This window comes from Streptopelia decaocto (assembly GCF_964273445.1).
Source record: "Streptopelia decaocto genome assembly, chromosome: Z".
Classification (NCBI taxonomy): Eukaryota; Metazoa; Chordata; class Aves; order Columbiformes; family Columbidae; genus Streptopelia; species Streptopelia decaocto.
In genome coordinates, this window is record NC_138657.1 from 46,420,445 (window position 1) to 46,447,510 (window position 27,066).

The window sequence follows — 27,066 nt, forward strand, 5'->3', positions numbered from 1 at the left end:
TGTAGTTAATCTGAATGCATTTGATAAGGCAAGTATTTCACATAACAGGAATATGCAAACGGATTAATACCTGCTGCTTGTTAATGGTGAACTGTACTAAAAGCTTAACTATTCATATTTGTAATAGGATTTGATTAGCATTCAGATGAAATATGAGATAAATTTACAGTGGAGAACTCATAATTATCCTTTCTAAGGGCAAAACTTGCCACTAGCATAATAGGCTTTTGTTTTGCATTGTCTCTTATCCTTTTGAAATGCCACTTACTGATGTTTGTTTTCAATTACTCAACACCAGGCAAATCTTGCGAGAGAACAGCTGCTTACAAACCTTGTTACAACACTTGAAGTCGCACAGTTTGACAATAGTCAGTAATGCATGTGGGACACTGTGGAATCTTTCTGCACGAAACGCGAAGGATCAGGAGGCGCTGTGGGACATGGGAGCAGTCAGCATGCTGAAAAATCTCATTCACTCAAAACACAAAATGATAGCCATGGGTAGTGCTGCAGCTCTGAGAAACCTCATGGCAAATAGGCCAGCAAAATATAAGGATGCTAACATTATGTCTCCAGGGTCAAGCTTACCATCTCTTCATGTCAGAAAACAAAAGGCTCTGGAAGCAGAATTAGATGCTCAGCATTTATCAGAGACTTTTGACAACATTGATAATTTAAGCCCAAAAGCATCTCACCGTAATAAGCAGAGACATAAACAAAATATATACAGTGAGTACGTCTTGGACTCCAGTCGGCATGATGATAGTGTATGCAGATCAGAGAGTTTTAATGCTGGTAATATGACTGTACTTTCACCATATTTAAATACTACAGTATTGCCAGGGTCCTCCTCTTCCAATAGGGGAAACATAGAAAATTCTCGATCTGAGAAAGACAGAAGTCTTGATAGGGATCTAGAAGTAGGTTTAAATACCTATCATCCAGCTGCAGAGAATACTGGGAACTCCTCTAAGAGAATAGGAATGCAGATTTCTACTGCTGCAGCTCAGATAGCCAAAGTTATGGAAGAAGTAACAAGCATGCATATTCCACAAGAAGACAGAAGTTCCAGTTCCACTTCTGAAATGCACTGTTTGACAGAAGACAGAAATGGCCCAAGGAGATCAGCCACTGCCCATACTCACTCAAATACGTACTTTCCTAAATCTGAGAATTCAGGCAGGACGTGTCCTGTGCCTTATACAAAAATGGAATACAAGAGAGCTTCAAACGATAGCTTAAATAGCGTCAGCAGCAGTGATGGTTATGGTAAAAGAGGCCAAATGAAACCTTCCATTGAATCTTACTCTGAAGATGATGAAAGTAAATTCTGTAGTTACGGTCAGTATCCAGCTGACTTGGCACATAAGATTCATAGTGCGAATCACATGGATGACAATGATGGAGAGCTGGACACACCTATTAATTATAGTCTTAAATACTCAGATGAGCAGTTAAATTCTGGAAGACAAAGTCCCTCTCAGAATGAAAGATGGGCAAGGCCTAAGCATATAATAGATGATGAAATGAAACAAAGTGAACAAAGGCAGTCAAGGAGCCAAAATGCAAGCTACCCTGTGTACACCGACAGTGGAGATGATAAACATATGAAATATCAGTCACCTTTTGGGCAGCAAGAGTGCGTTTCTTCCTTCCGATCAAGAGGATCCAATGGCTCAGATCAGAACAGAGTAGGCTCAACTCTTGGAATGAATCAGAAGGTAAACCAGTCCTTGTGCCAGGTTGATGATTATGATGATGATAAGCCAACCAACTATAGTGAACGTTACTCTGAGGAGGAACAACATGAAGAGGAAGACAGACCAACTAATTATAGCATAAAGTACAATGAAGAGGAACATCATGTTGATCAGCCAATTGATTATAGTTTAAAATACTCAACAGAAGTTCCTCCTTCTTCTCAGAAGCCATCTTTTACTTTTTCAAAGACTTCTTCAGTGCAAAGCACTAAAACTGACCATATTTCCTCAAGCAGTGGGAACACATCAGCCCCCTCAGCTGGTTCAAAGAGACAGAATCAGCTTCACCCAAATTCTGCACAGAACAGAGGTGGTCATGCGCAAAAGACTGCCTCCTGTAAAACTCCCTCTATTAATCAGGAAACTATACAGACTTACTGTGTGGAAGATACACCAATATGTTTTTCAAGGTGTAGCTCTTTGTCGTCTTTGTCATCAGCTGAAGATGAAATAGGACGTGATCAATCCACACGTGCGACAGATGCTAATAACACACTGCAGATAGCAGAACTAAAGGAGAACAGTGGGGCTCTATCTACAGAAGGGGCAGTAAGTGAAATCACATCAACATCACAACACATCAGAACAAAATCCAGCAGAATTCAGACTTCTAGTTTGTCTCCTTCTGATTCCTCTAGACATAAAGCTGTTGAATTTTCTTCAGGTGCCAAATCTCCCTCAAAGAGTGGTGCACAGACTCCTAAAAGCCCACCAGAACATTATGTGCAGGAAACACCACTCATGTTCAGCAGATGTACTTCTGTAAGTTCCCTGGATAGCTTTGAAAGCCGTTCAATTGCTAGTTCAGTTCAAAGTGAGCCTTGTAGTGGAATGGTAAGTGGTATTATAAGTCCCAGTGACCTTCCAGATAGCCCGGGACAAACAATGCCTCCAAGCAGAAGTAAAACGCCACCCCCTGCTCAAGGAGTTCAAGTAAAAAGAGAGGTAGCTAAAGGTAAAGTACCTTGTGCAGAAAAGAGAGACCCTGGTCCTAGACAGGCAGCTGTAAATGCTGCTGTTCAGAGAGTTCAGGTACTTCCAGAGGCTGATACGCTATTACATTTTGCCACAGAAAGCACACCGGATGGGTTTTCCTGCTCTTCTAGCCTGAGTGCTCTGAGTCTTGATGAGCCGTTTATACAGAAAGATGTAGAGTTAAGAATAATGCCTCCAGTTCATGAAAATGAACATGGAAACGAAGCAGAACCTGAACAATCAGATGATACAAAGGATAACCAAGAGAAGAAAGCGGAGAAGCCTGCTGAAGCAGAAAAAGACATTTTGGATGATTCTGATGATGATGATGATATTGAAATACTGGAAGCGTGTATCATTTCTGCAATGCCAACCAAGTCTTCACGTAAAGCCAAAAAGCCTTCCCAAGGATCTGCTCCAAAAATACCTCCTCCTGTAGCCAGAAAGCCTAGCCAGTTGCCAGTTTACAAACTTTTGCCTTCACAAAGCAGATTGCAGTCCCAAAAGCATGTGAGTTTTACACCAGGAGATGATATGCCACGGGTATATTGTGTTGAGGGTACCCCAATAAATTTTTCAACAGCTACATCTCTGAGTGATCTCACAATAGAATCGCCCCCGAGTGAGTTGGCCAATGTAGACAATGTGGGTACAGGAGCAGACTCAGGGGAATTTGAAAAGCGAGACACCATTCCTACAGAAGGTAGAAGTAATGATGATTCTCAGAGAGCAAAAAGCTCAGCTGTGACTTCCCCAGGCCTGTATGATGACAAAACAGACGAGGGTGATATTCTGGCTGAGTGCATTAATTCAGCTATGCCAAAAGGAAAAAGTCACAAACCTTTCAGAGTGAAGAAGATAATGGATCAAATTCAACAAGCTTCTTCATCACTAAGTAATAAAAACCAGCCAGAAGGTGAGAAAAAGAAGCCAACATCACCAGTAAAGCCTGTTCCCCAAAACAGTGAATACAGAGCACGTATAAGAAAAACCACAGAGCCTAAAAGCAATATTAATAATGAAAGAAGCTATCCGGAGAACAGAGATGCAAAGAAACAGAATCTTAAAAATAATTCAAGAGATTTTAATGACAAATTGCCAAATAATGAAGAACGTGTAAGAGGAAGCTTTGCATTTGATTCCCCTCATCATTACACACCTATTGAGGGAACTCCTTATTGTTTTTCACGGAATGATTCCCTAAGTTCTTTAGATTTTGATGATGATGATGTTGACCTTTCAAGGGAGAAGGCAGAATTAAGAAAAGGAAAAGAAGCAAAGGAAACAGACAATAAAGACTGCACTAATCCAGAACAATCTTCAAGTCAGCAACCAAGTAACAGGACACAAGTTTGCCAAAAACACCCAACAAGCAGAAGTCAACCCAAAACTTTCTCTCAGTCAGCTAAAGATATTCCAGACAGAGGAGCAGCTACCGATGAGAAGACACAGAATTTTGCTATTGAAAACACACCTGTTTGTTTTTCTCGCAATTCATCTCTTAGTTCCCTCAGCGATATTGATCAAGAAAACAATAACAACAAAGAAGGGGAACCTGCAAAACGAACTGAGGCTCCTGATTCACAAATGGAATCAAACAGACCACAGACTTCTGGTTATGCACCTAAATCATTTCATGTTGAAGATACTCCTGTATGTTTCTCTAGAAACAGTTCTCTGAGTTCTCTTAGCATTGACTCAGAAGACGATCTTTTGCAGGAATGCATTAGTTCTGCTATGCCTAAAAAGAAAAAACCCTCAAGGATAAAGAGTGAAAGTGAAAAAAGTAATCCCAGAAATACAGGTGGTATATCGGCAGAAGACTTAACACTGGATTTGAGAGGGATACAGAGGCCAGATTCAGAACATGGTTTCTCACCTGATTCAGAGAACTTTGATTGGAAAGCTATACAAGAAGGTGCAAATTCTATAGTTAGTAGCTTGCATCAAGCTGCAGCTGCTGCATCGTTGTCTAGACAAGCTTCTTCAGACTCTGATTCTATCCTTTCATTAAAATCTGGTATTTCTCTAGGGTCACCATTTCATCTTACCCCAGACCAAGAAGAAAAACCCTTTACTAGTAATAAAGGTCCAAGAATTCTTAAACCGGGAGAGAAGAGCACACTGGAGTCTAAAAAAGCAGAATCTGAAAGTAGGGGAATCAAAGGAGGGAAGAAAGTGTATAAAAGTATAATTACAGGAAAAGCTCGCTCCAATTCAGAAGTTTCAAGCCAGCTGAAGCAACCACAACAGACAAGTGTGCCTTCAATTTCACGTGGTAGGACAATGATCCATATTCCAGGAGTTCGGCATAGTTCTTCAAGTACAAGTCCTGTTTCCAAAAAAGGTCCCCCACTCAAAAACACAAATTCCAAGAGTCCCAGTGAAGGCCAAAGTTTGACTAGTTCTCCAAGAGGAGTCAAGTCATCAGTGAAACCTGAGCCATCTCCTGTTACTAGGCAGCCATCAGGGTTGAACCAGAGTGGGTCAAGTAAAGGACCTTCTAGATCAGGATCCAGAGACTCCACTCCTTCTAGACCTCAACAGCAGCCATTAAGTAGGCCTCTGCAATCTCCCGGCCGAACCTCAATTTCTCCAGGAAGGAATGGTATAAGTCCTCCCAACAAACTGTCTCAGTTGCCAAGGACATCATCTCCTAGCACAGCTTCAACTAAATCTTCAAGTTCAGGTAGAATGTCGTACACATCACCAGGCAGGCAGATGAGCCAGCAAAACCTTACAAAACAAACTGCCTTACCTAAGAGTACCAGTAGCATTCCACGAAGTGAGTCTGCCTCAAAAGGGTTAAACCAAGCTCTCAGTAGTGGTGGATCAAACAAAAAGACTGAGCTGTCCCGAATGTCATCCACAAAATCTAGTGGAAGTGAATCTGACAGATCCGAGAGACCTGTTCTCGTTCGTCAGTCAACTTTTATTAAAGAAGCTCCAAGCCCGACTCTAAGACGGAAATTAGAAGAGTCAGCTTCATTCGAATCTCTGTCTCCTTCCAGGCCAGATTCTCCCACAAGGTCCCAACTACAGACCCCAGTTTTAAGTCCATCTCTTCCTGATATGTCTATATCCACTCATTCAACTGCCCAGACTAGTGGTTGGCGAAAATTACCCCCTAATCTAAGCCCTTCTGTAGAGTATGATGGGAGACCAGCAAAACGTCATGATATAGCCCGTTCTCATTCTGAGAGTCCATCTAGATTGCCAATCAATAGATCGGGAACTTGGAAGCGTGAACATAGTAAGCATTCCTCATCGCTTCCTCGTGTAAGCACTTGGCGAAGAACTGGAAGTTCCTCCTCAATTCTGTCAGCCTCTTCAGAATCCAGTGAAAAGGCAAAAAGTGAAGATGAGAAGCAACCCGGAAGTTCTCTTTCTGGACACAAGCAAAACAAAGAAAGCCAAGTACCAGCAAAAGGTACTTGGAGAAAAATAAAGGAAAATGAAATTCCTCAGATAATAAATGATCCTCAGCATTCTTCCTCGGGTACCACAAATGGCTCTGATTCCAAAACTCTCATCTATCAGATGGCACCAGCTGTCTCCAAGACAGAGGATGTGTGGGTGAGGATAGAGGACTGCCCAATTAATAATCCTCGATCTGGAAGGTCTCCAACTGGAAATACTCCCCCTGTTATTGACAGTGTTTCAGAAAAAGGGGGTGTGAATGGTAAAGATTCTAAAGAGATTCAAGAAAAACAAACCCCAGGGAATGGAGGTGTTCCTGTTCGTACCGTTGGTTTAGAAAATCGTCTGAACTCTTTCTTTCAGATGGACAGTCCAGACAAGAAAGGCACTGAAACAAAGCCTCTGCAGAATAATCCTGTCTCTGCACCAGAAAACAATGAAAGTACTGTAAGTGAGCGTACACCATTCAGTTCCAGTAGCTCGAGCAAACATAGCTCCCCCATTGGTGCTGTCGCAGCAAGAGTGACGCCTTTCAACTACAATCCAAGCCGCAGAAAGAGTAGTGTGGACAACAGTTCTGCTCGGCCATCACAAATACCAACACCAGTAAATAACAGCACAAAGAAACGTGACTCCAAGTCTGAAAATCCAGACTCTGGTGGAACTCAGAGTCCTAAACGTCTCTCTGGCTCCTACCTGGTAACTTCTGTTTAAGTGCAACAAAAAATAAATAAAACTGATGTATTATATACAGCAGCTACTTAGAACTTTTGTTTCAAACGAAACTAAAAAAAATGGGGATTGATTTTTTTTGTTGTTTCTATTTGTTGTAAATAGCTTTGATTCTTGTTAGAAGGTCCTTGTTCTGGAAGCCATATTTGATAGTATACTTTGTCTTCACTGGTAATATTTTGGAGGAATACCTGATTGACAGTTTGGAATAAAACTGCTAATGCAAGTAGATTTGTACAGTATGTTTAACGTATTAAATTAGCATCCCATCCCATAATACTTTAAATATTGCTTGTTGTTGAAATCACGGAACATTGCAGATAGAGGTGATAACAGTCATATTGCTTTATCAATCATTTCTAGATTACAGACTGACTTAAACTACATCAGGGAAGAACTGGTATTATTTATGCAAAAAAGTATACTCAGTTTTAGTATTCATGGGTCCATCTAACCCAATAATTAATCATGTGGCTGTGAAATTCACAGTAATATGGTTTCTGCTGAACAAGCTTTCCCAGCCTGCTCTTCTGCATGAATGGAATTGATGGTTCATTTTCTGAAGTAATGATTAACATTTCTGTGGTCACATAATGTGCATAGATAGTTGTGGTGTAACAATTTACACTTTGTGCCCTGAAAAAAACAAACAAAACAAAAAAAAAAAAAGAAACCTGTGTAACTGTAAAACCTTGAAGAAAATTATTTTACCTGAATTAGATTTTCTCTTAAAGTAGGTAGATTTTTTTTTTTTTTTGCTATGCTGTAACTTGTTGTATATTCTGGTATTTGAGGTGAGATGGCTGCTCTTTTATTAATGAGACATGGGTGATGTCTCAACAGAGACTAAAATGGACATTTCAGAATAAATTATTACTATATGTAAGTTGTGTGTGTTACTTCTGCATTACATAAAAATACAGTATTTTATTTTGAGATGTCACCATATAATGTGTTGTATAATGCACGTACACTTAAGGCCTGATCCAGCAGAATCTTGCACCTCCAGTATTCGTTCTTCCTTATCACTGACAAATGGTTGTTGCAGGATGCATGTAACAGTTGCAGGATCAGGCCCTAGGTCTTCTGTAATATATTCTGTGAGACAGTTTTCACACATCTCAGGTGCATAACAAGGCTAAAGGCAGGGTATTTCCAGTAGCCAAGCAGTATAATTGTTTTCTTGACTGCAAGCCTGAAACAATATTGTATGTATAAAAATAATATTTGTAAAACACAAGATTTTTTTTTAATTTGGGGATATAATATAGAATGTGAAATAGTGACTATAAGATGAAATCTTAATTCTACTTGAAATCTCCGTGCATTTTTTAAATTTATTTTTTAAAAATTGTGAAGGGGGAAATATTGCAAGAATCCCATGGCAGTAAGAAATTTGTTATCATAGTAGAAAAAATGTTTTATTCACAAACCAGGACATTTGCTGCCTCAAGCCTTTTTGATGTGCAAATACAGTTCATGCTAGAACAATGCCGAAAAGATAGATTTGTCCTTTAATAAGATAAATATAGCCTGGATTTAGATGAGAATTGGTTTAAAGTAGAAACATGAGAGAACAGAACATTAAACATTCTGTGCATGACTGAACAAAACGTGAAATGGTATGTCAGTTTTGTTGTATCTCAACTGGACTGTTCTGAAGTTAGCATTTTAAATAATTTCTATTCAGGATTCAAAATGCCCTGATTTCAGGAAGCCCTGAAATAGAGCAGTTTACCTTTATGGTAGCTTTAGACAGTTGCAGAGTGTATCACATCTGTGGCTTTTGTACTTCATCTGATATTGAATCCATTTTTATCTTGAATTCACCATGGGATGTACTGCTTATGAACAGAATTGAGATTCTATCAGCAGATGCAAGTCAATTTAGATAAAAGCCAATACCAAAAATACCTGTTCAGCAAAAATGGTATCTTATTTGCTCTTTTGTTCTTTCCTTCCTGTCAGATTTGCTTAGAGATACGCCATGTTTCTGTATTATCTGGGGAATCTGTTAACAAGCATTGGTAATATTTTGCATACACTGTCTTCACTTACGAATATTAGTGTCCTTTTAAAGATGAAATAGAGACAGATTATATAATGTATTCAAAGTCAGGACTTGCTAGTGGAGTAGAATACAGAACTCTGTCCTTGAGTTTAAAATGCAAGACCACTTTTCTTATAAATCATGTGATACTTCTTTTGTGCTGGTCTTTTAACTACTAAGAAGAAGTTACACCACGTAATCCAGGATAGTTGTTTAATGCCAGCTTTACATCTATGTCCTGTCCATTTAAGAATTTAAAGGTAAAGTCAATCTCAGTAAAGGAATTCTGATTTCAGTTTTATAAGTGATTGAATCAGAAGATGAGGTGAAACAATAAATAGTTGTATGTGTATCAAACACCAGAATGTCTTTGAAAATTGTAGTGGCTTCTCTAGACAGTCTTGGAGGTACTTCATGATCATTGTAATTGGGAAGTTTCTCTTAATATCCTCATAACCAACCTTTATTTGTAGCAAAGACAGATGAGAGAAACTTTCAAACTGTAAGGGTAGTGATACATTAAAATATGCTTCCCATGGGAGTTGTTAAATTTCCATTATAGAAGTTTTAAGAAGAGGTTTATGAAACATCTCATAGGGATGGACTGTAGTATATTTCATATTGCCTGTGTGCAGAGATGGGCTTAGGTGATCTTTTGAAATGCCTTCCACATCTACATTTCTCTGATTCTTTATCTAAAATACTTAGTGTCCACTAAGAGCCTTTTAGAATATTTAAGGACATCCATGATGTTTGATTTATGCTAGTGATGGGGATATAAAATCAAACATGAAAAATGGCTGTAATAAGTATATTTGGTCTTGGATTTTGTTAATGATGTGTGGATTTGTGATAGATTGTATTTATGCTGCTAAAGATTTGCTGTTCCTTGGTTTTATTTTTAGAAAGTCGCCACAGCAGGTAAAAGGACATTTTTTATGTCGAGGCAAAACAAAGAAAAGCAAGGAGCTAAGGAAACAAAGACTAGCATTACTGTTCTTACGGGATGCACTGCCTTTCTTTCTACCGATTTTGGTACAACTTATGTGACTTATGCTCACACCTTTAGTTGTCCTTGAATTAGCTTGCCATATCCAGAACGTATCAAACTTGTACTTAAAAATCAGCTTATACTGAAAATAGACTTGTAAAGCTCATTTCAGACCGATTTTATAGTTTCGTCCTCTTGATGTGAAAAGCAGAACCATGACCTCCCCACAAAGTCTAATTAGTTCACCTTTTTAAAGGTACATTGATTTTAGTTTCTTGCAGTATGCCACCACTAAGGTTAGTGCTCAATTTCTGTGCAAGCTGTTCTGACTAAATATTGCAAACTCTAAAGGGGAACTAATCTATTTGTATTTTTCATGTGCAGTTCTCTAGCTGAATATTTTCCCCTGAAACCTTAGTTCTTGACACTGTGTCAGAAATGACAGTTTAAAATCGAGAGCCTTGCCAAGATTTCCTGATGAGATTGGAATATATTGGGCTTCTCTGCAGAATACAAGTATAGTTTATGCTATGAACTTCAGTAGGCAGCAGTATTCAGCATAGACTAGTACCTTTGGTGGCTTTGGGAAGTTAGTTGCTGTGACTTGGGTGAAGGGGGAGGGAAAGAAAACTGACAGTTTCTGAGACTCTCAGCCATGTTGACCCAGGGATGGACTTTCAGATCTTCTCTAGTAAATTGTATAAGATGCACAGGAGAGAGAACAATTTGTCCATAAATTAATGAGGTTTTATTTTGAGAGTATACCAGTGCACCATGAAACTGCAAAACTTTGTCTGATAATCTGACAGCTGAATTCTTTGGCTGCTTTGGAGTGCTTCCTAACTCCATCCTCACCCTCTTAACAGAAATTGAGATTACCAAGAGAACAGTGTATTAGCTTTTTCATTCCTCTTAAAGATAAAGGTCCATATTATTTCTAGAATCAACAGCATGCACTATTAGAAGTCAAGTTTTCTTTTCCTGCCCATGTCCCTAGCTGTGAATCTTGGCACTTATCTGACCCTTCAGTGGACCAACTCCTCCCTTACCTAGGAGAATTGCTGGGGGAGCAGGATTAATGCTGCCTTAGTGTGCTGAATTTGTGCAGCACAGTTGGACAAGTGCCACCCAAGCCAGCAGCAAGGAAAATAAACAGCTAGGGCTGGTAGAAGAAGGTTGGGATGGTTTCCTTTATGGGTGGTCAGTGTGTTGGATCAAATTATTACAGGCATTTTTAAGCCACTATGCCAAGTTTCAGACCTGTCTTCAACCTTTTTGAGACAGCAAAAGCAAATTAAAGTTGGGGATATTTTACTCTTTAACTATTGTTCGTTCTGAACTTCTGCCTAATGGCTGCTAGCACTTTGCATTTAAATATATTTTGTTTGGGTAAATCTTTCATCCTGGAAATTCTGATAACTAACTTCAAAAGTATTACAACAGTCTGTAGTTTGTGCTTGTGGAAAAGTACTTCAAAAATACACAAAAACCAAATTGTTTTACTGTATGTAAACTTCTAGATGACAGTTTTTAAATTTGCATTATTAAATTCAATGTAGTAAATCCTTCCAATAAAATATCTATATATATATATATTTATTGCAATTAGTTTTCTGGAAGAGGCTTGAAGAGGGAGAGAACAAATCCCTTCCCTAATAAAGACAGTACAACTTGTAGGGATGATCTGGAAAATGTTTCGGTGGACTCTTACAAGCTCTTCTATTCTCTTCTGTTACCAGATGGCTCCTGAACTGTCATTTCTCATGTAGCTTTCATTAAGTAGCATGAACAGCCGTCAGAGTGTCACCAGTGATCGTGTAGACTTGCACCTAAATGTAACTTCACAGTTCTACTGTAATGCCTTGCGAAGTCTCATCCACCTGGCAGCTTTGTTCTCAATGAGATGTGTGATTTGGATGAAGCTGTGAATCAGAAGGTGTTGGTTAATAGGAAGCGTGACTTCCTCTACATGTTTAAAACTTTGAGGACCTTATTAATACCAAATTACCCAAATGTATTCACTCTCTGGTTCCACAGCCATCTTGTTTGCACTTATAAGTATAACCGGAAGAGGTGCCCACACTATTTTCATTTTAAATCACATATAGAAAGATAACTCCTGCTTCATAGTCTCTTATATGCAGAATAAAAGGTTGTATCTGTAAATGTGTTTATAGAGAATGTTAATGTAGTTAAGGCTGAGTTTTTAGTCAGAATGGTAAGTTAATTGGTTATGTATTGTGTTTGGTTACATATAGGAATTGCAAGGGGATTTGGTGTGGTGCTGAAGAGCTTAAGAGTTCACAACAGTAATTAATGTAGGTGTCAATGAATTTGTTATGCCAAGATGAATATAAAGTATGTAGTTAATGCATAGGTTTTCTGCTGTCAACTTTCAGTTTACCAGATGTGCTGTTTACTTACTCTAAGACTGGGTGATGTCTCCCTAGCATAGTTTTGCAAATAACTTTTCTTAGGAAATTTCCACATAGTTACAAGCTTATGTATTTATGAATTTCTGCCACTTCAAGATTTCAAGAAATTGTTCTAATTTTGCTGTTTGTGAAAGCATCTTTTGCTTTTAGTGGCTGTGGAATTGCAATTATAATACCAGGAAGATGTAGAGAGAGCTTGTTCACTCAGTAAAATGCACTTCTGTCGAGACCTCAAGCCATGCTTACAAACAGTATCTCTAATGCCCTGCTTTCTGGTGGGATTTCACATGCATGGAATTTTCATGCTGGTTCTTTGCAAGTAATTAAGGTGTCGTTCTCTGAGATCAGATGCATTTTCCCACCTGTAAATGTTGTTTAACAAACTCAGCCCACAATTATCTTTCCTTCAGTTTTGTTGTTTGCTTCTGCCTGAGATGCATTACTGTTTATATCCTAACTCTGTAATTAATTCTTTTTTCAACTATTCTACTGTATTTTGTTTCACAGTATACTAATTCTGAATTTAGTCTTGCTATGCATAATTTATTTATTACTTGCAGTGTTACATAAAATTTCCTCCTGATTGCACCTTGTCAGAGTGGAATTTTTTTCTTGGCTACTACTTAAAGTCAGGTGTCTGTTTGCTGTATTAGAAACATAATTTCGTTTTAAAAGGAAGTTGCTGTTAAGACACTTCAGCAATGATTCAGCATATCAGAACAAATGCTGTAAACATGCAGTTTTCATTTTGATGGTAGTCACTTCTCAGATAAACAAGCAGAAAAAAGAAGCTGAGAGACGTGGTTCAGCAGTAGAGCGCTCTGTTCTTGTCCATGTTTCATTTTAGAACAAACTGCATAAAACAGCACCTAGTTCCAATACAGTCTAATTCCATAATCTCTGAATTACAAGAGGCTTGCAAGAAGGCTTATTTAATTATTATGACTCATAAGTACAGCAGAGACTCAGTTAATTCCAAAGTCTTTCTTTTCCATAATGAATGCATTCTTTAGTCCCTCATTAGAGACTGTTAAGGGACCTAGATTGATTAATTCCCAACACACAAAACCATGTATTTATATATGCACACATATTTTGCACTCTTATATTCACTTCAGGCGTTGACATAGTTGGAAGCATTTGAACTTAAAAAAAAGAGACACTGTTGCTGAGTTACTAAGACCCTTTGTTTTCCAATATTTATAGTGCTCTGTTTATAGCTGAGAAGATGAGTTCTAATTTATAGACTGATTAGCTGGTACCTTATTTTTGAAGTGTTCCAGAGGAAGATGCACTTAAGTCTTTATATATATCAGAAAATTAAATTCCCTAGCTATTAATTAATTTTAATGATTTTTATTCAGAATAAAGGAAAAGCATTAATTACTAAAGTCATTAGTGATGGTGAAAACAAGGAGATTTTGAGTGATTACATTTAATACAAATGAAGGTAGATTATGCCCAATTCTGCCCCTTCTAACAATCCTCTGTACAAAAAGCATATTGTTTGCGGCAGTGGGGGAGAAGCATAATAAGACAGAATTCAGATTTGCTTATGCATCTGGCCTAGATTATTGGTAAGATCTGTGATGGCACACATTAAGAGAGGAAGTAGCTATGGAAAAGCAGGAAGGTAGATACGAAAGTTAAGTCAAAATATGGATGGTGAGAAAAGTCCCATTTTTTAAATCTTTATTATTATTATTCCATTGTGTGATGAAGGGGAGTTGGCATCTTTTTTTCTTACTATAATTGAGTTGTTGAACAACCATGGTGGATTATGTGACACTTTTAAGTGTTTTAAGTCATTGGGAATCCTTACAAGCAGAAATCCCCTAGCTTAAATGAAAACTATGAATTTAGTACGAATATTGAATTATTGTGTCACACACAGATGATTGATGGTTCCTTTTGATCTTACAAACTGACTGTATTCAATTGTGACTTTACGCATCTGTCAGCTGTTCTACAAAGCTAAAACAGAAGGCGAAAGAATGACTGGGTGTAAAACTGAAGTCTATACTTAAGAGACATGGCGTTTGCAGATATGAAAGAATGAGAGATGGGTAGAAATCCCTATTTTTCTATTTCCACTTTTCCAGTTCTCCTGTTGCCAGCTAAATAGGGATATGAATAGAGTCTTGGCAATATGGTGCCCAACAGTCTCCCCTATATCTCAGTGAAATACTGGATATATTGTCTGCTGTACTTTCTAAATTAATGTATATAAAGGCTTTTGGGTCTAGGTGACCAAAGAGTTAGGTCTGAACAGAATACAGATCAGGACAGCTGCTTCAAGGCCACTTTGTGATTGTCAGCTGCTCTAGTGCTGCAGCACTTACACAAATTGAAACAAGCCTAATGTGGCTTTAGAACATCCCACGTGCCTTAAAAAGGCATGAACATCATCTTAGAGATGTTTATGCCTTTTTAAGGATCTGCAAGTGGTCAAGATTGTTTATTGGCCTCTACCATTGAGATGAACAAAAGTGATGCTTCCTCTGTAATAGAGTTGTGTAGCTGCTGCCTCTGTAGGCAATAGGCATGAGGTAGTGCCTCTTCAGAAAACACGTAGAAGACAGGATTTTGGATTGTTAAAAGAACTGGGGTAGTCTATGGATTTAAAATAAACTTTAAAATAAATTTTGGGAAAATGATGTGTACAGTCCTTTAGAAGTGGCATATACTGAGAATGGTATGGTTAATTCTGCACAATTAAGTTTCATGATAAGTAAATACCAGTGTTATGAGACTAGATGAAGTACAGCATTATTTTCTCTTTATGCTGTTAAAAGTTCTCTGTTGGACAGACCTACTTCAAACTTGTCTATTACTTCAACCTTAAGAGGCAGATTTCATGAAGTATGTTTCAATTTTCAACAGTTTGGGGGATTTGGTTTTTTCTGGTGTTTAGGGGTTTTCTTCAGCCCCTGTATTTTATTTTAAAATCTATACTTTGAATCCTTGTATAAAGATTGTGGAGAAAATCCTGGTCAGCTTGCCCCCTTCCCTTCAATGTCTATTGAAACAACTGAGATTTTGCTCTACATCCCCTTTTTCTGTGTTTTATCTGCATTCCAGTATAGAGCTATTCCACCAGTCTAGCTGAAAATATACCTTCTCCCAAATGACTCTGCTAGTCCAGTTATTATATAGGTATTTCTAGCATGTTTAGACTATACAGTGTAACATCAGGTTAGTGAAAACTGAACATGTAAGCTAGGTCTGAATAAGCTGGCGTCTGCACACGACACTTCCAGTAAAACACAGAGAAACTCTGTCAGCTCAAATAATCTACATTTTCTTGGGACCCCACTTCTAGTTAGGGCATTTCCTTTTATCCCAAGTGAAATGTACCAGCCTGTATCACAACTGCTTTGAATTTCTTTTTCACAATTGTACAGGGCTCTTGCTGGCTTGTTTTGTTTGTGTTGGGTTTTTGGGGTTTTTTTGCTATTTTTCTTCCCAGACACCCTTAACAGTTGAAGTAAAAGTATGACTAAGGACACCTAGCTTCCTGCAGTGAGGGAATTCTCTGCTTGAGATGCTTGTGGTGCAGTGCTCACTCCCTGGCATTTCCACTCCAGTTACATAAACTGGAATAACCTCACCAAGTTAACACAGCTTTTAGAGAGTAGGATCCCTGCTACTAACCAAAGGGTTATTTGCAGTCTTGAAATTTTACTACAGATGTATGTGAGTCTTATCCTCACCAGCAATTACACCTTCCCTCCACACTGCTTTACAGTTTTAAAAGCTGTCAGGTTTTGATTGCTTACCATTCAATTTCTGAGGTCAGGGACAATGGAGATTTGGGAAGCACATGCAGCTACAACATGCCTGAGCTAGTGTGCTTTGTGACCTACTTCTGTCTCTGAATTCCTCAGGCTGGAAATATGCAGAATTCAAGTTTGAAATATATTTTTTATGGCACTAGAAAAAATGCAGTGACAGGATGCCATATACTCAATGAAGTCATTCTACAGTGATGAAAGGATTGAATTGACATATCTGTACCCAGTGCTTTATTTTAGGCATGCTAGTTTCAAGATACTGTGAATTCTAGCACCAATTAGGAGATTGGTATGTGATAACAGCATCTGCAGAAAAGACAACATGCTTCTCCCTGTTGTGGTCAGTCATGTAGGGTGTATAATCCAATCCATAATGCCACAAACTCCATTTCCAAGATATTTTTTATTACTTTTCTATGTGAAAAAATGCAAAAAATACTTTGTTATTGCCAGTAATACAGGATATGTGTTTTTTGTTCTGTTACAGTGAGTTTAAACATTGATTTAAAAGAGGAGCCATTAACCTGATATGTTGGTATTAAAAAGCTGTGTGAATTCAAAGGAAAAAAATAACATGCAATTGTCAAATATAACAACATTAAACAAATACACAAAATCTTTCTTGGTGTCCTGAGTTAAGTGGACTGAGAGCAGTCTTAATATGCCAAAATGGTACCATGCTACTCACAGACTGGAGTTGTATTTGATGCCTTCTTTAAGGTAATGTCAGAGCACTGTTTCTTATGGTGATGTCCAATGGTACCCCACTATGCACTGGAAATTGCCTTACAAAGTAACTGAGAAACTAAAAACATTGCAGAAATCTAAGGGGAAAAAAAACAAAACAAACAAACAAACCACACTGTGAAGAAGTAAATTTTGAGATTGGTTCACTACATTTTAGCCTATATTTTTAAATTGTATATGAAACTGGGATAATACCAAATCAGTATTTCTTAGCATTTTTTCCTAAAAACACTAGAGCATTCTTCAATTTCACATCTGCTAGAGCACTGTCCTTCAGAGGGAGATTTATGTTCATACCCTTCTGGTGAGTTCAGACTTATGCAGACCAGAAGGAAAGGGCTATGCATATTATTTGATGAAACCAAACAGCAACGAGCTTCATTTGTAACGTGTAGCGATGACCATATTTCAAGCAATGGTCAGATAGATGTATACCCTGCATACTGCATGCCCACATGGAGACACAATTAATATAATGAAAGCTAGTCTGTCCACAGTTCACATTGTGTGTACAGTCATGGAGGATTAAATGGTGTAAATGGTTGTTGAAGCCTTTTTTAGCTTCAGGACCTTCTTCTCCCCAGTTGCAGGCACAGGGACCACAGCCCAGTGTTTGGGAAGCACAACCACACTGGTGTGGGATCCAATTGCCATGCAGGGGGCATGCAGGCAAAATACTTGTCGGCCAACGCTACAAAGGCTGCTGACCTGCCCATGTCCCTCCTTATCTCCCCTGCAGCCACCTCTGTCTTACTGAATGGAGATAACTGCAGGTGTCAAAACAAGCTTCTGCCACTGTGGCTGATGCACAGAGTAACCACTGAAAATCTGGGCAACTCCCAAGGTAATGGTGGCTCTAACACTTTTTAGATGGTGGGGATATCAATGGAAAATAATTTAGTAGACACGTGTGTGTGTGTATGCAATGGAAACTTCAAAGAAAAACACTGTGCAAAGATCACAGGAAATCCATTACCAACTAGCAATAACAAGATGAGAATGTTTTGTGTTTAAGCAACAAAAAATATTGTAATAGATGACCTCTTAGGTACACTCAACTCTGTATCAGCAGCTTGATGGAACTCAGGAGATCACCCTCCAAAAATATGTCATTAGCACTGGACAACTATTGCATCAAAAGCTTCCTTTGTAACTTAACAAAGCTCACATAACCTTTTTCTTTTAGCAGAGGAGCTTGTTGAGTCATGTTTGTGAGCTGCTGCCAAATCACTGCCTTGCTACCAGACAGCTGCAATCACATTTTTTAAAGCTGCTGTTCATATTTATTTCCTGTAGTGCTTTGTACAGTGTATTCACTTCTGACATAATGAGAGCAAAGACAAGAAACAAAACTGCCCATCATTCAAAAGACTGAATAGGCCAAATAACTTAACAGCTGCCAAATGCCACCATGATTCTTCCTGAAGCCTTTCCATAACTTTCCCTAGTTTTCATGAACTGTATTTGCAGTTCTTCCCTGGGAATACCACTGTGTTGCACTGAGTCTCAGCACGCTCCTCTTGTTTCCATCGCAGGGAGCCAGATGTTTTGGTGGAGCAGAAAAAAAAATATGGATAAATATTGAATAAATACCTTCAGTTCTTTGCCCTGATACATATCTGTTGCATGAAGTTTAACTTGTAACAGTGCACAACAGTGCCATGTGGAATTCAGAGTGACCGTGTGGTTGAGGTTGGCAGGGACCTCTAAAGGTCATCTGGTCCAAACCCCGTGCTCAAGCAGGGCAGCCTAAAACATGCCCAGGGCCATGTCCAGATGGCTGTTGAGTACTTCCAAGGATGGAGACTCCACCACCTCTGTGGGCAGCCTGTGCCACAGCTTGGTCATCCTTGCATGGAAAAAAAAAATTCCCCATGTTCAGGGGGAACCTCCTGTGTTTCAGTGTGTGCCCATCACCTCTGGTTTTGTCACTGCGCACCACTGAAAAGGTCCTGGCTCTGTCCTCTTTGCACCCTCTCTTCAGGTGTGTACATACATTGATGACATCCCCCTGAGCCTTCTCTCCTCCAGGCTGGCAGTCTCAGCTCTCTCTGCCTTTCCTCAAAGAAGAGATGCTTCAGTCCCTTCATCATCCTGCTGGCCCTTTGCTGGACTCTCTCCAGTATGTCCTTGTCTGTCTTGTATGGGTGATCCCAGCACTGGACACAGCACTGCAGGTGCGGCCTCACCAGTGCTGAATAGAGCAGAACCATCACCTCCCCTAACCTGCTGGCAACAGTCCCCTTAAAGAAGCCCAGGACACCACTGGCCTTTGCTGCAAGGGCACGTTGCTGGCTCATGTTCAACTTGGAACCAAATTCTGTTCTTCCCACTTGCTTTCCAGCTGGGCAGCCCCAAGCCTGTACTGGTGCCTGGGGTTGTTCCTCCCCAGGTGCAGGACTTTGCACTTCCCCTTGTTGAACTGCATGAGGTTCCTGTCGGCCCATTTCTCCAGCCCGTCCAGGTCCCTCTGAATGGTAGCACAACCCCCTGGTGTATCAGACCCTCCTCCCGGTTTGGTGTCATCTGCGAATTTGCTAAGGGCGCTCTGTGCCACATTATACCGCGCATTAATTAAGATGTTAAACACCACTGGATGCAATTATTGACCCTCAAGGCGCACTGCTAGTTACTGGCTTCCAACTAAATTTCCGCCACTGATCGCCACCCTCTGGGCTCACCTGTCATCAGCACTTGTGCCGCACTGGGTGTACGAACCATCACGGCGCACCCTCCCAAACCACGCCGGGCAGGCAGAGCGGCTGCAGTGCCGGACCTCCCGCCGCCTCCTCTCCGCCGAGCCCCGCACAGCGCACGGCGCTGTAACAGCCCCCCCAGGCGTGCAAGGTCACCCTCTGGTGACTCGTCACGTATGGGAGACACCGCTCAACCCGTCCGCTCGCACCGAGTGGCGGGTCGCTCGTTACACTTCGCCCGCCGTGTGGCTTCTCAACCTGTCTGTGCACGGCAGCCCAGCCGGCGGCACGGCCCGTGCCTCCGACACGCAGTGAGCGGCCACAGCTAGTCCTCGGCACGGAACCGCCCCCACGCAGGGCTTCCGGCCCCACGGACGCAGCCGCCGAAGGGCCCGTCATCCCCCTGAGCCTCCCGCGGCCCCGCCCGCGCTCCCGCCGCAAAGGCGCATGAGCGGGGAGAGGCCCGCGGCGCGGTGGAACTTACGTTACATTTCCTTATAGGGTGACGCGCTTTTAGAGACAGCACTACTGGCCAATGGAGTTCCAGGACCTGGAGGGCGGGATTTCCTGGCGAAGGGGAGGAGAGTGGCGCTGCTGCGGGCTGGCGGTGTCCGTGGTGTGGGGCCGTCGGTGTCATGGCTGCCGCTGCCACCGCGGCGTCTCCGGCTGATAAGGAGAGGTAACGTGAGCCACGCCCTCTGGGGCCCGCGGTGGGGGCTGTCGGCACTCTTCGCCGGAGCGGGCCGGGACCGGGAGTGCGTCAGGGCCGCATCCGGCGGCGGTGGGGGCCCGGGCGGCCCAGGCGGGAAGGACCGTGCCGGCCCGGGGCGGCGGGTCAGGCCTGCAGCTCTGATAACTTGTCGGAGTGTGTGCGGTGCTGTTACAGTAACCCGTCACGGAACAGGGCCGCAGGCTGGGGCGCGGTGCGGCTGGTGTGCGGAGTTTCCCCGCGCAGTGTCCAGGGGCAGCGGCCGCTTTTCCCTTCGCACGCAGCGAGGTGGGGAACCGGCCGCAGGGCCGCCCGCTGCGGGGCAGGGCGGCGGGTTCGCGCTGCGCCGGGGAAAGTTGTGAAGTGGGAGGTCGGGGTTTGGCAGCGTCTGTTTTTGGAGTGCTTTATGCTGAACTGTCCTTCCGTTCTGGTGACGGATTGTGTCACTTAAAGCTTAGAACTAAGGTAAACTGACCAAGAGGAGGTGCTGATCACTGCCGTGTGTTCACGGCTGTAAATGTCAGTAATGAGGCTGGAAGTTTTCTAGGCAAAACTCTGCCATTTACACAAAAGTACCAGTTGTTTCATAAAGAGGAAAATATCAGTGAACAGGTATTTGGAAGAGTAATGGAAGTTGAGATGACTGAGGCTAGTTTTAGAGGCAGTGAGAAATGTTTCCTGGGAGGCAGTAAAGAGCAGTGTCTCCAGCTAACTGAATATGAGTCTGCTCCAGATTATCTTCTCAGCCTCTGATTCCTTATTATGCCACTATAGCTTCTCACTCAAATGTAGGTATTCTGCAGCCTCTCCTTGTAGGCCTCAGCTAGTTGAGGGTTTTTTTTCTGTCTGATAAGAGGTATAATTGAGGTTCTGTCATTCTTGTCACCTGTATGTATTCAACAGGCTTAAAGCTAATGAAAAACCTTAAGCAAATTTCTAAGTATAGCTTTTCAGAGGCTTTATAGCTTGCCCAAATTTGAGTTGTTATGTGTGTGAGTAGGAAAAAAAAAAAAGCCAATCCATGGAAGAAAAAAAAACCTGCTTTTTGCTTCTGTCAGCAGTTAGTGTCCTACAACCTTTTCAGGAAGACTTCTTTAGTTATTTTCAGGGAAATGTGTGTGTTTTCTTCTGTGTTTCAGGGATTTAAGAAATGGGTCAAAACATTCTCTTTTAACCTTTTTTTTTCTCAAGATAGGTAGTGCTTGCTTTGTACACACTGTGCCCTGAAAAGTGGTGTCGTGCAAGGAACGTTTCGGCCAAATAGTCGTGAAGCGTCCTGGATAGCTCAAAAATGGGGTTTTGCAATGTCTCACTGCTTGGTCTAGGGAAAATATGTGGTTCTAAGCTGCTGTGGGAACTTTGTAGCTATGAGATTTTTTAATTTTACTAAGAAAATGTTGCATAAGCAAGTAAGGTGTTGATGTTACTTAAACTCACTGTTTTCTCTTTTTAGATTCATCTGCATTTATCCAGCGTATTTGAATAACAAGAAGACAATAGCAGAAGGAAGAAGGATACCTATAGACAAAGTAATTTTGTGGGTGGCAGGGAAAGAATGGTGTTTTGTTTTGCTGTACATAAGTGTGCAGAGATTTGGAAAATAAATCTAAAAGCTGTTGATCTTTTCTATCCCCTATGACAAGCAGCTCTATAACTGGAAATTACAGTGTATTTGGAGATAACCTAGTGTCAGCATATGAAAAGCAGGTGAAGTAATGAGAAACTTAATGCACTCAGCCTCTGTATATAAGTAGTTTGCCAAGACTGAACGTGATGCAGAGAAGAATAGCTAGCTGAAGATTGTTTACTTGGTGACTGACAGTATGTACCTGTGCCCTGTCCCCTTTGCTGCTGTGAAGGATAGAAATTAAAATGCTTATGGCACATAGACTTGGTAGTTGTTGCTTTTAATCTGTCTGGACATAGCTTTTCATCATCTCCTTTATAATATTTTAGCAAGCAGTTCTGGAAGAAGTAAAGGGCTTCTCTCACTGCTTAGGGTTGGGTTTTTTTCTGACAACAATTAAAAATAAAATCTTTCTTGAGCACACAAGTTGCCTGTCAGAGATCTGTCTATGGGAGGAGCCTGCTGCCCTGTGCCTAGAAGGTTTCTGTTCTTTTCTCCTGTCGTTGCTGTAAGTCTGCTGTTGCTGATTCATGGCTTTTGTGTTAGCGTTGTTTGTTTTTTTAATTTTTAAATACAATAAATGTTATTTAATTTAAATTCTTTTTCCTAAGCAATTCTGTTACTTGTTCCTGCCCTAATATATTCTGTCTCATCTGTTTCGTGTTTTACAGATATCTTTTTTTTATGTTTTCTAGACCATAGGAGTGCTCACAGATGACTTCTACAGTAGATTTGCCATTACTTGAAGTACCTTGTTCCCCCATCTACCTTTTCTAGTTATAGAGTATAGGTGGGAAACTGCTAGCTGTTACTGTATGGGTAGTTCATAATTGAAAAACAATTAACTGTAACACATTGTTTCAACAGGCTGTTGAGAATCCTACGTCTACAGAAATCCAAGATGTATGTGCAGCAGTTGGATTCAATGTGCTATTAGAGGTAATTCAAAAACACAAACAAAACAAAACATACCAAAAAAACTCCCACACCTTGGTATGTGTCTCTGTTCTTTCATTCCTTTTATCTTTTATTACAGGATAGATTACAATTGAGAAGTTTTTATTATCAGACAAAATATTTGCTCGCTTTGAGTAATGACTAACTGTAATAATGAAGTACAGGGTGTTTCAAAAAGGTGGACCCAGCATGTTACAATTACACGAAAACTTACAAGTGGTTTAATGTATTATCAGATTTTAGTAACCTTTTTATAAATGCTCAACATTCCCTCTGTCTGTCGTATGCACTGTAAGAGTTTCATTCATGGGTGGTTTGTGGTTGCAGAGATACAATGATTTCAAATTTGGTCAATCTTTTTGAAGCACCCAGTAAATGTTGGAAACCTGTATGCAAGGCAGGAGTAACCCAGGTCACTGAGATGATGCCACTTCTAAGCTTCTAAAAAAATTATTTTTATGTAACAATCCTCCTGAGAATACTACTCTAGATGCCTAAAAGTGTGTAATTTTGCAAGCGGCAACTCTGCAAATTAAGCTTTTTAAAAAGCATGTTTTTAATGAAAGATTATTACCTTTCAGAATTAGTGTCCTGTGGGAACAGAATTCTGATGCTTGAAATCTTCAGGGTCTTTTGGAGTTCCGTTTTAGTCAGAGAATGTTGTTGTGGTTTTTTGTTTGTTTGTTTGTTTTACTGCAATACCTTCTTGCTCTTTAAATAATCTAAGTTGGTTACCTTTTTCTTTGGGAGTGATTCTGAGCTTCTAGACAGGTGTCTTTTTGCAGTTCATTTTCTGAAGTAATGGTTAATTCAAGATGCTGTTTTATTTTCTATCACTTCTTTATACTAAAGAATTCAAGTCCTCGTGTAAGAGTGTGACTGGTATCCAAAAACCACTATAAAATTACTTTGCTTTTCAGAACTTGAGTATAATCCTGTTAGCTCATACCAGCCCGTGAAATGGCCAGTACCAGTGTAAGAAATCTGTAACGTTTTAACAAAAATTAAGTCTACGAGTATCCAAAAGCAGTGGGCTTCAGGCTGTGCTATGCTGACATACTCTGTCTATGTGTCCAGAAGGTTTTGTAGCTGTGAAGATGGAACAAAAACCTGTGTCACTGCAGTGCAGAATGGTGGGGGAGTCAAACAATTCCCTTAGCAGGTTACTTGCTAAACTGTTCAGTACCAGTACCTGGTTGCAGGAGTACTTCCAAAAAAAAGTTATGCTATAGTTTTGGATGCTACTGCAGTGGCTAAAGGGTGGGTGATGCTGCTAGAGAGCTGCTGCTCAGAATTCCAGGCTGCTATGACTTAGATCAATTCCCTGACAAGTTTTGCAGAAAATTATTCCAATACTTACTCTAATAAGTTTCTCCTTTGCTGTGACAGAAAAATAAGATGTATCCTAGAGAGTGGAACAGAGATGTGCAGTACAGAGGTAGAGTACGAATCCAGCTCAAACAAGATGATGGCAACCCGTGTTTACCACAGTTTCCAACACGTGAGTAGAGTACCTGGGTTAGGTACTTCAGCTGCTAAGAAAACAGAACGTCGCTGTTTCTTTTGTTACGTTACCAGCTTGCTTAATTAGTTCTACTATTATAAATTTTTAAACTTTACATTAATTTCTTTGCCTGCATAAATCAACCAAGTCGTGTTTGTGAGTGAGCACTGGGTGGAGTTTGTAAAATGCTGTTGTCTTTGACCCTGCTGTTTCTCAGTGCTTACACTGGAGGGGATTGTGGGGAGTGTTGTGTGATTGCTATGCTGAACATAGCAGCCGTTCAGTTTTGGCTGACTGTTTCTTTACAGTTAAAACAGAGGTTTTGGTATTAAAGTGGCTAAATTCCACCATTTTCTTAGGTTACATACATCAGCTAGGCACCAGTATGGATGCAAAATTGATAAAATACAATACTGACTTCAGTTGAGTATTCTGCTGGCCATTTTCATAAATTAACAATTTAACTAAGTAATAGGAACAGTTCATCTTGAACAACAAGTAATTTAGTCTTTTGCATTTTTCCTGAAAATTAATCGCTGTGTAAAACGAAAGTAAATATATCTCTGAAGAAGCAAATACGTTAAAAAGCAAGAAGAATACTGAGTCTAGAGTAGCATAGGAGTGCTTTTGGTCAGGAGGAGGTCATTTAAAACCATATTCCTGCTTGAAGACAGCAGTGCCTTTCTGAAAATGCTTGTAGCTTTTGCCTGGTCATTCTGTCCCAAGTATTTTAGGCCATTATGAGTTGAATGGAAAGAGTAACAGGAAGAGTGTAGGTACTTCAGAGATTGTCCTTTCCACTCTTCTATCCGTCCTGCACTTTTTTAAAATTTAAAAAAAAATGCTGAGAGGAGTATTTCACAAACGTCTAGCTACACAGGGGAAAGAAGCAGAACTCCTAGACTTGATATCTACATAAACAGAAATCTAAAGTGGGGCTGAAGTTTCTAACTTTGAAAATTATGCAGATGTTCTTAAAATAGTAGGTGTACATTGATCTCTCTGTGTATTTTTAGGTAAATCAGTGATGCTGTATGCTGCAGAAACCATTCCCAAACTGAAAACAAGAACCCAAAAGATGGGAGGTAGTGATCAAAGTCTTCAGCAAGGAGAGGGAGGCAAGAAAGGTAAAGGGAAGAAAAAGAAATGAGCTCACATCTGGAATAATTGTTACATCACATAATTGTACGTACCACAAATGTGGAGGGACACGTTAGTCCTACAACTTTGAAGTGAAAGATACAAGCAAGAAATAAACAGGTGAAGCTGAGGAGAAGTGCCTGCTTTTCTTGGAACTGAATGCATGTAGCTGCCTCACATCTGTGTAACAATAAATCTGTGTTCACACACAACCTGCAAGTCTGAAGCTAGCATTCACTTTGAAAAGTGGAGAGAAACATAAGCAAATGGGGTGGGTGGGAGAATTATTATTTCCAGAAGAAATATGCAGCTTTTGATAAATAAATACTCTCATGCAGACTAGATATCTGAAAACTGGTTGCCTTAGTAAAGCATTTATCTATGCTAGAGAAGTGATTGTCTTAGCTCTGGAGAGTCTTAGCAGAAAAATGTAAATCGATTAACTTGTCACTCTGTAAACTTCCTTTGCTAATCTTTCACAGCTATCAGGTGTACCAATAAAGGTAACGTTAATTATGAAACATGTAATTTTATAGAATACTTGTTCTAGAAGTTATTTTTTCCTCCACAGCCTGTTTTAAAGAAGTCAGTGATGTATATTGTAATGATAATGTAAAGTTTTAAGTTAATTTGAAACAAAATAGCTCCCTTTTGTGTCTTGTATAATATGAGATGCTATATTATCCTCTTTTGGATTGTTATTTGAGGGGCTAGGAAACATAGCTTTATTTTCTACCTGTCTAATCCTATTGCAGATGTCTGAGACTTGCAGTGTCTGGTAACTTAAAATATTTGGGGTTTTTGGTTGGTTTGGTTTTGTTTAAAGTAGCATACAGACAGGGACAAAAAGTTATTTGGAGAAGGTGAGTTTGTCAGAACAGCTGTCCAGTAACAAGGTTCCTTTGAAGTAATTAGGAAATGTACTGTGCAAGTTAAATGAGATCTAGTTCAGTTAATATGAGACTGGAAAAGAAGCAACAGTACCTGCTTAGAGTTTAAAAACAAAAATCCTATATGAGTTTTCTAATCCTTACAATAGGAAAACAAAGTAAATTGGATGCTTTCACAGCAAGTTATCCAATTTTTTTTTTTTTTAAATAATTTTTTGTGGCAATGTTCTACTTTTGTATTTATCTTTTTTGTCTATGTGGTATGCTTTTCTATGGCATCACCATTTTCCCATTGTAAAGATAAATAGCATACAAAATGTATCTAGACATTTAATGGCTATTCTGAAGTAATGAAACTTGATGAAGTTCTTGATGACGAGATCCCCGCTCAAGTTACTTGTGCTGGTTGTTTGAGTTCTTTTATATCCTTATACTTCTTGTTCCACACAACTGCATCTTTTCAAATAGATGGTGAGTTACCAGTGCCCCTGGAAATGGATATCGATGGGTACGAGTAGTGTATCTGTGTAGAGCCCTTGACTTGTGAATAGTTCAAATTGTATTTCCTGTCTGTAGTACTTTGTAAGTGTGGTTCTTCTGTTGCATTGTTTTGTGAAGGAGGCAAATTCTCACTGCAGT

General features: G+C 40.0%; 2 protein-coding genes and 1 long non-coding RNA gene across 13 annotated transcripts in view; 2 read left to right on the forward strand and 1 right to left on the reverse strand.

Annotated features, from left to right (window-relative positions):
- The window catches only part of APC (APC regulator of WNT signaling pathway), a 108,729-nt gene extending 91,956 nt beyond the window's left edge, over positions 1–16,773 (forward strand). For all 11 annotated transcript variants that reach the window (XM_082074392.1, XM_082074399.1, XM_082074401.1 and 8 more), the window contains one exon: positions 299–16,773. In XM_082074392.1, the coding sequence (XP_081930518.1) occupies positions 299–6,869 (6,571 nt within the window). In that variant the 3' untranslated portion in view covers positions 6,870–16,773. The remainder of the gene's footprint in view (positions 1–298) is intronic.
- Positions 11,718–19,820, reverse strand: LOC309451025. The gene is made up of 3 exons (XR_014186165.1): positions 19,586–19,820; positions 16,846–16,981; positions 11,718–11,850 (listed from the first exon to the last, which is right to left on the reverse strand). It is a non-coding gene; the product is annotated as an uncharacterized lncRNA (long non-coding RNA).
- A 343-nt stretch (positions 19,821–20,163) lies between these two features.
- Positions 20,164–26,058, forward strand: SRP19 (signal recognition particle 19). Its single transcript, XM_082075571.1, has 5 exons — positions 20,164–20,279; positions 21,763–21,838; positions 22,804–22,875; positions 24,283–24,394; positions 25,414–26,058. The coding sequence occupies exons 1-5, from the start codon at positions 20,236–20,238 to the stop codon at positions 25,545–25,547; spliced, it is 438 nt and encodes a 145-aa protein (XP_081931697.1). The 5' UTR covers positions 20,164–20,235; the 3' UTR covers positions 25,548–26,058.
- The last annotated feature ends 1,008 nt before the right edge of the window (positions 26,059–27,066 follow it).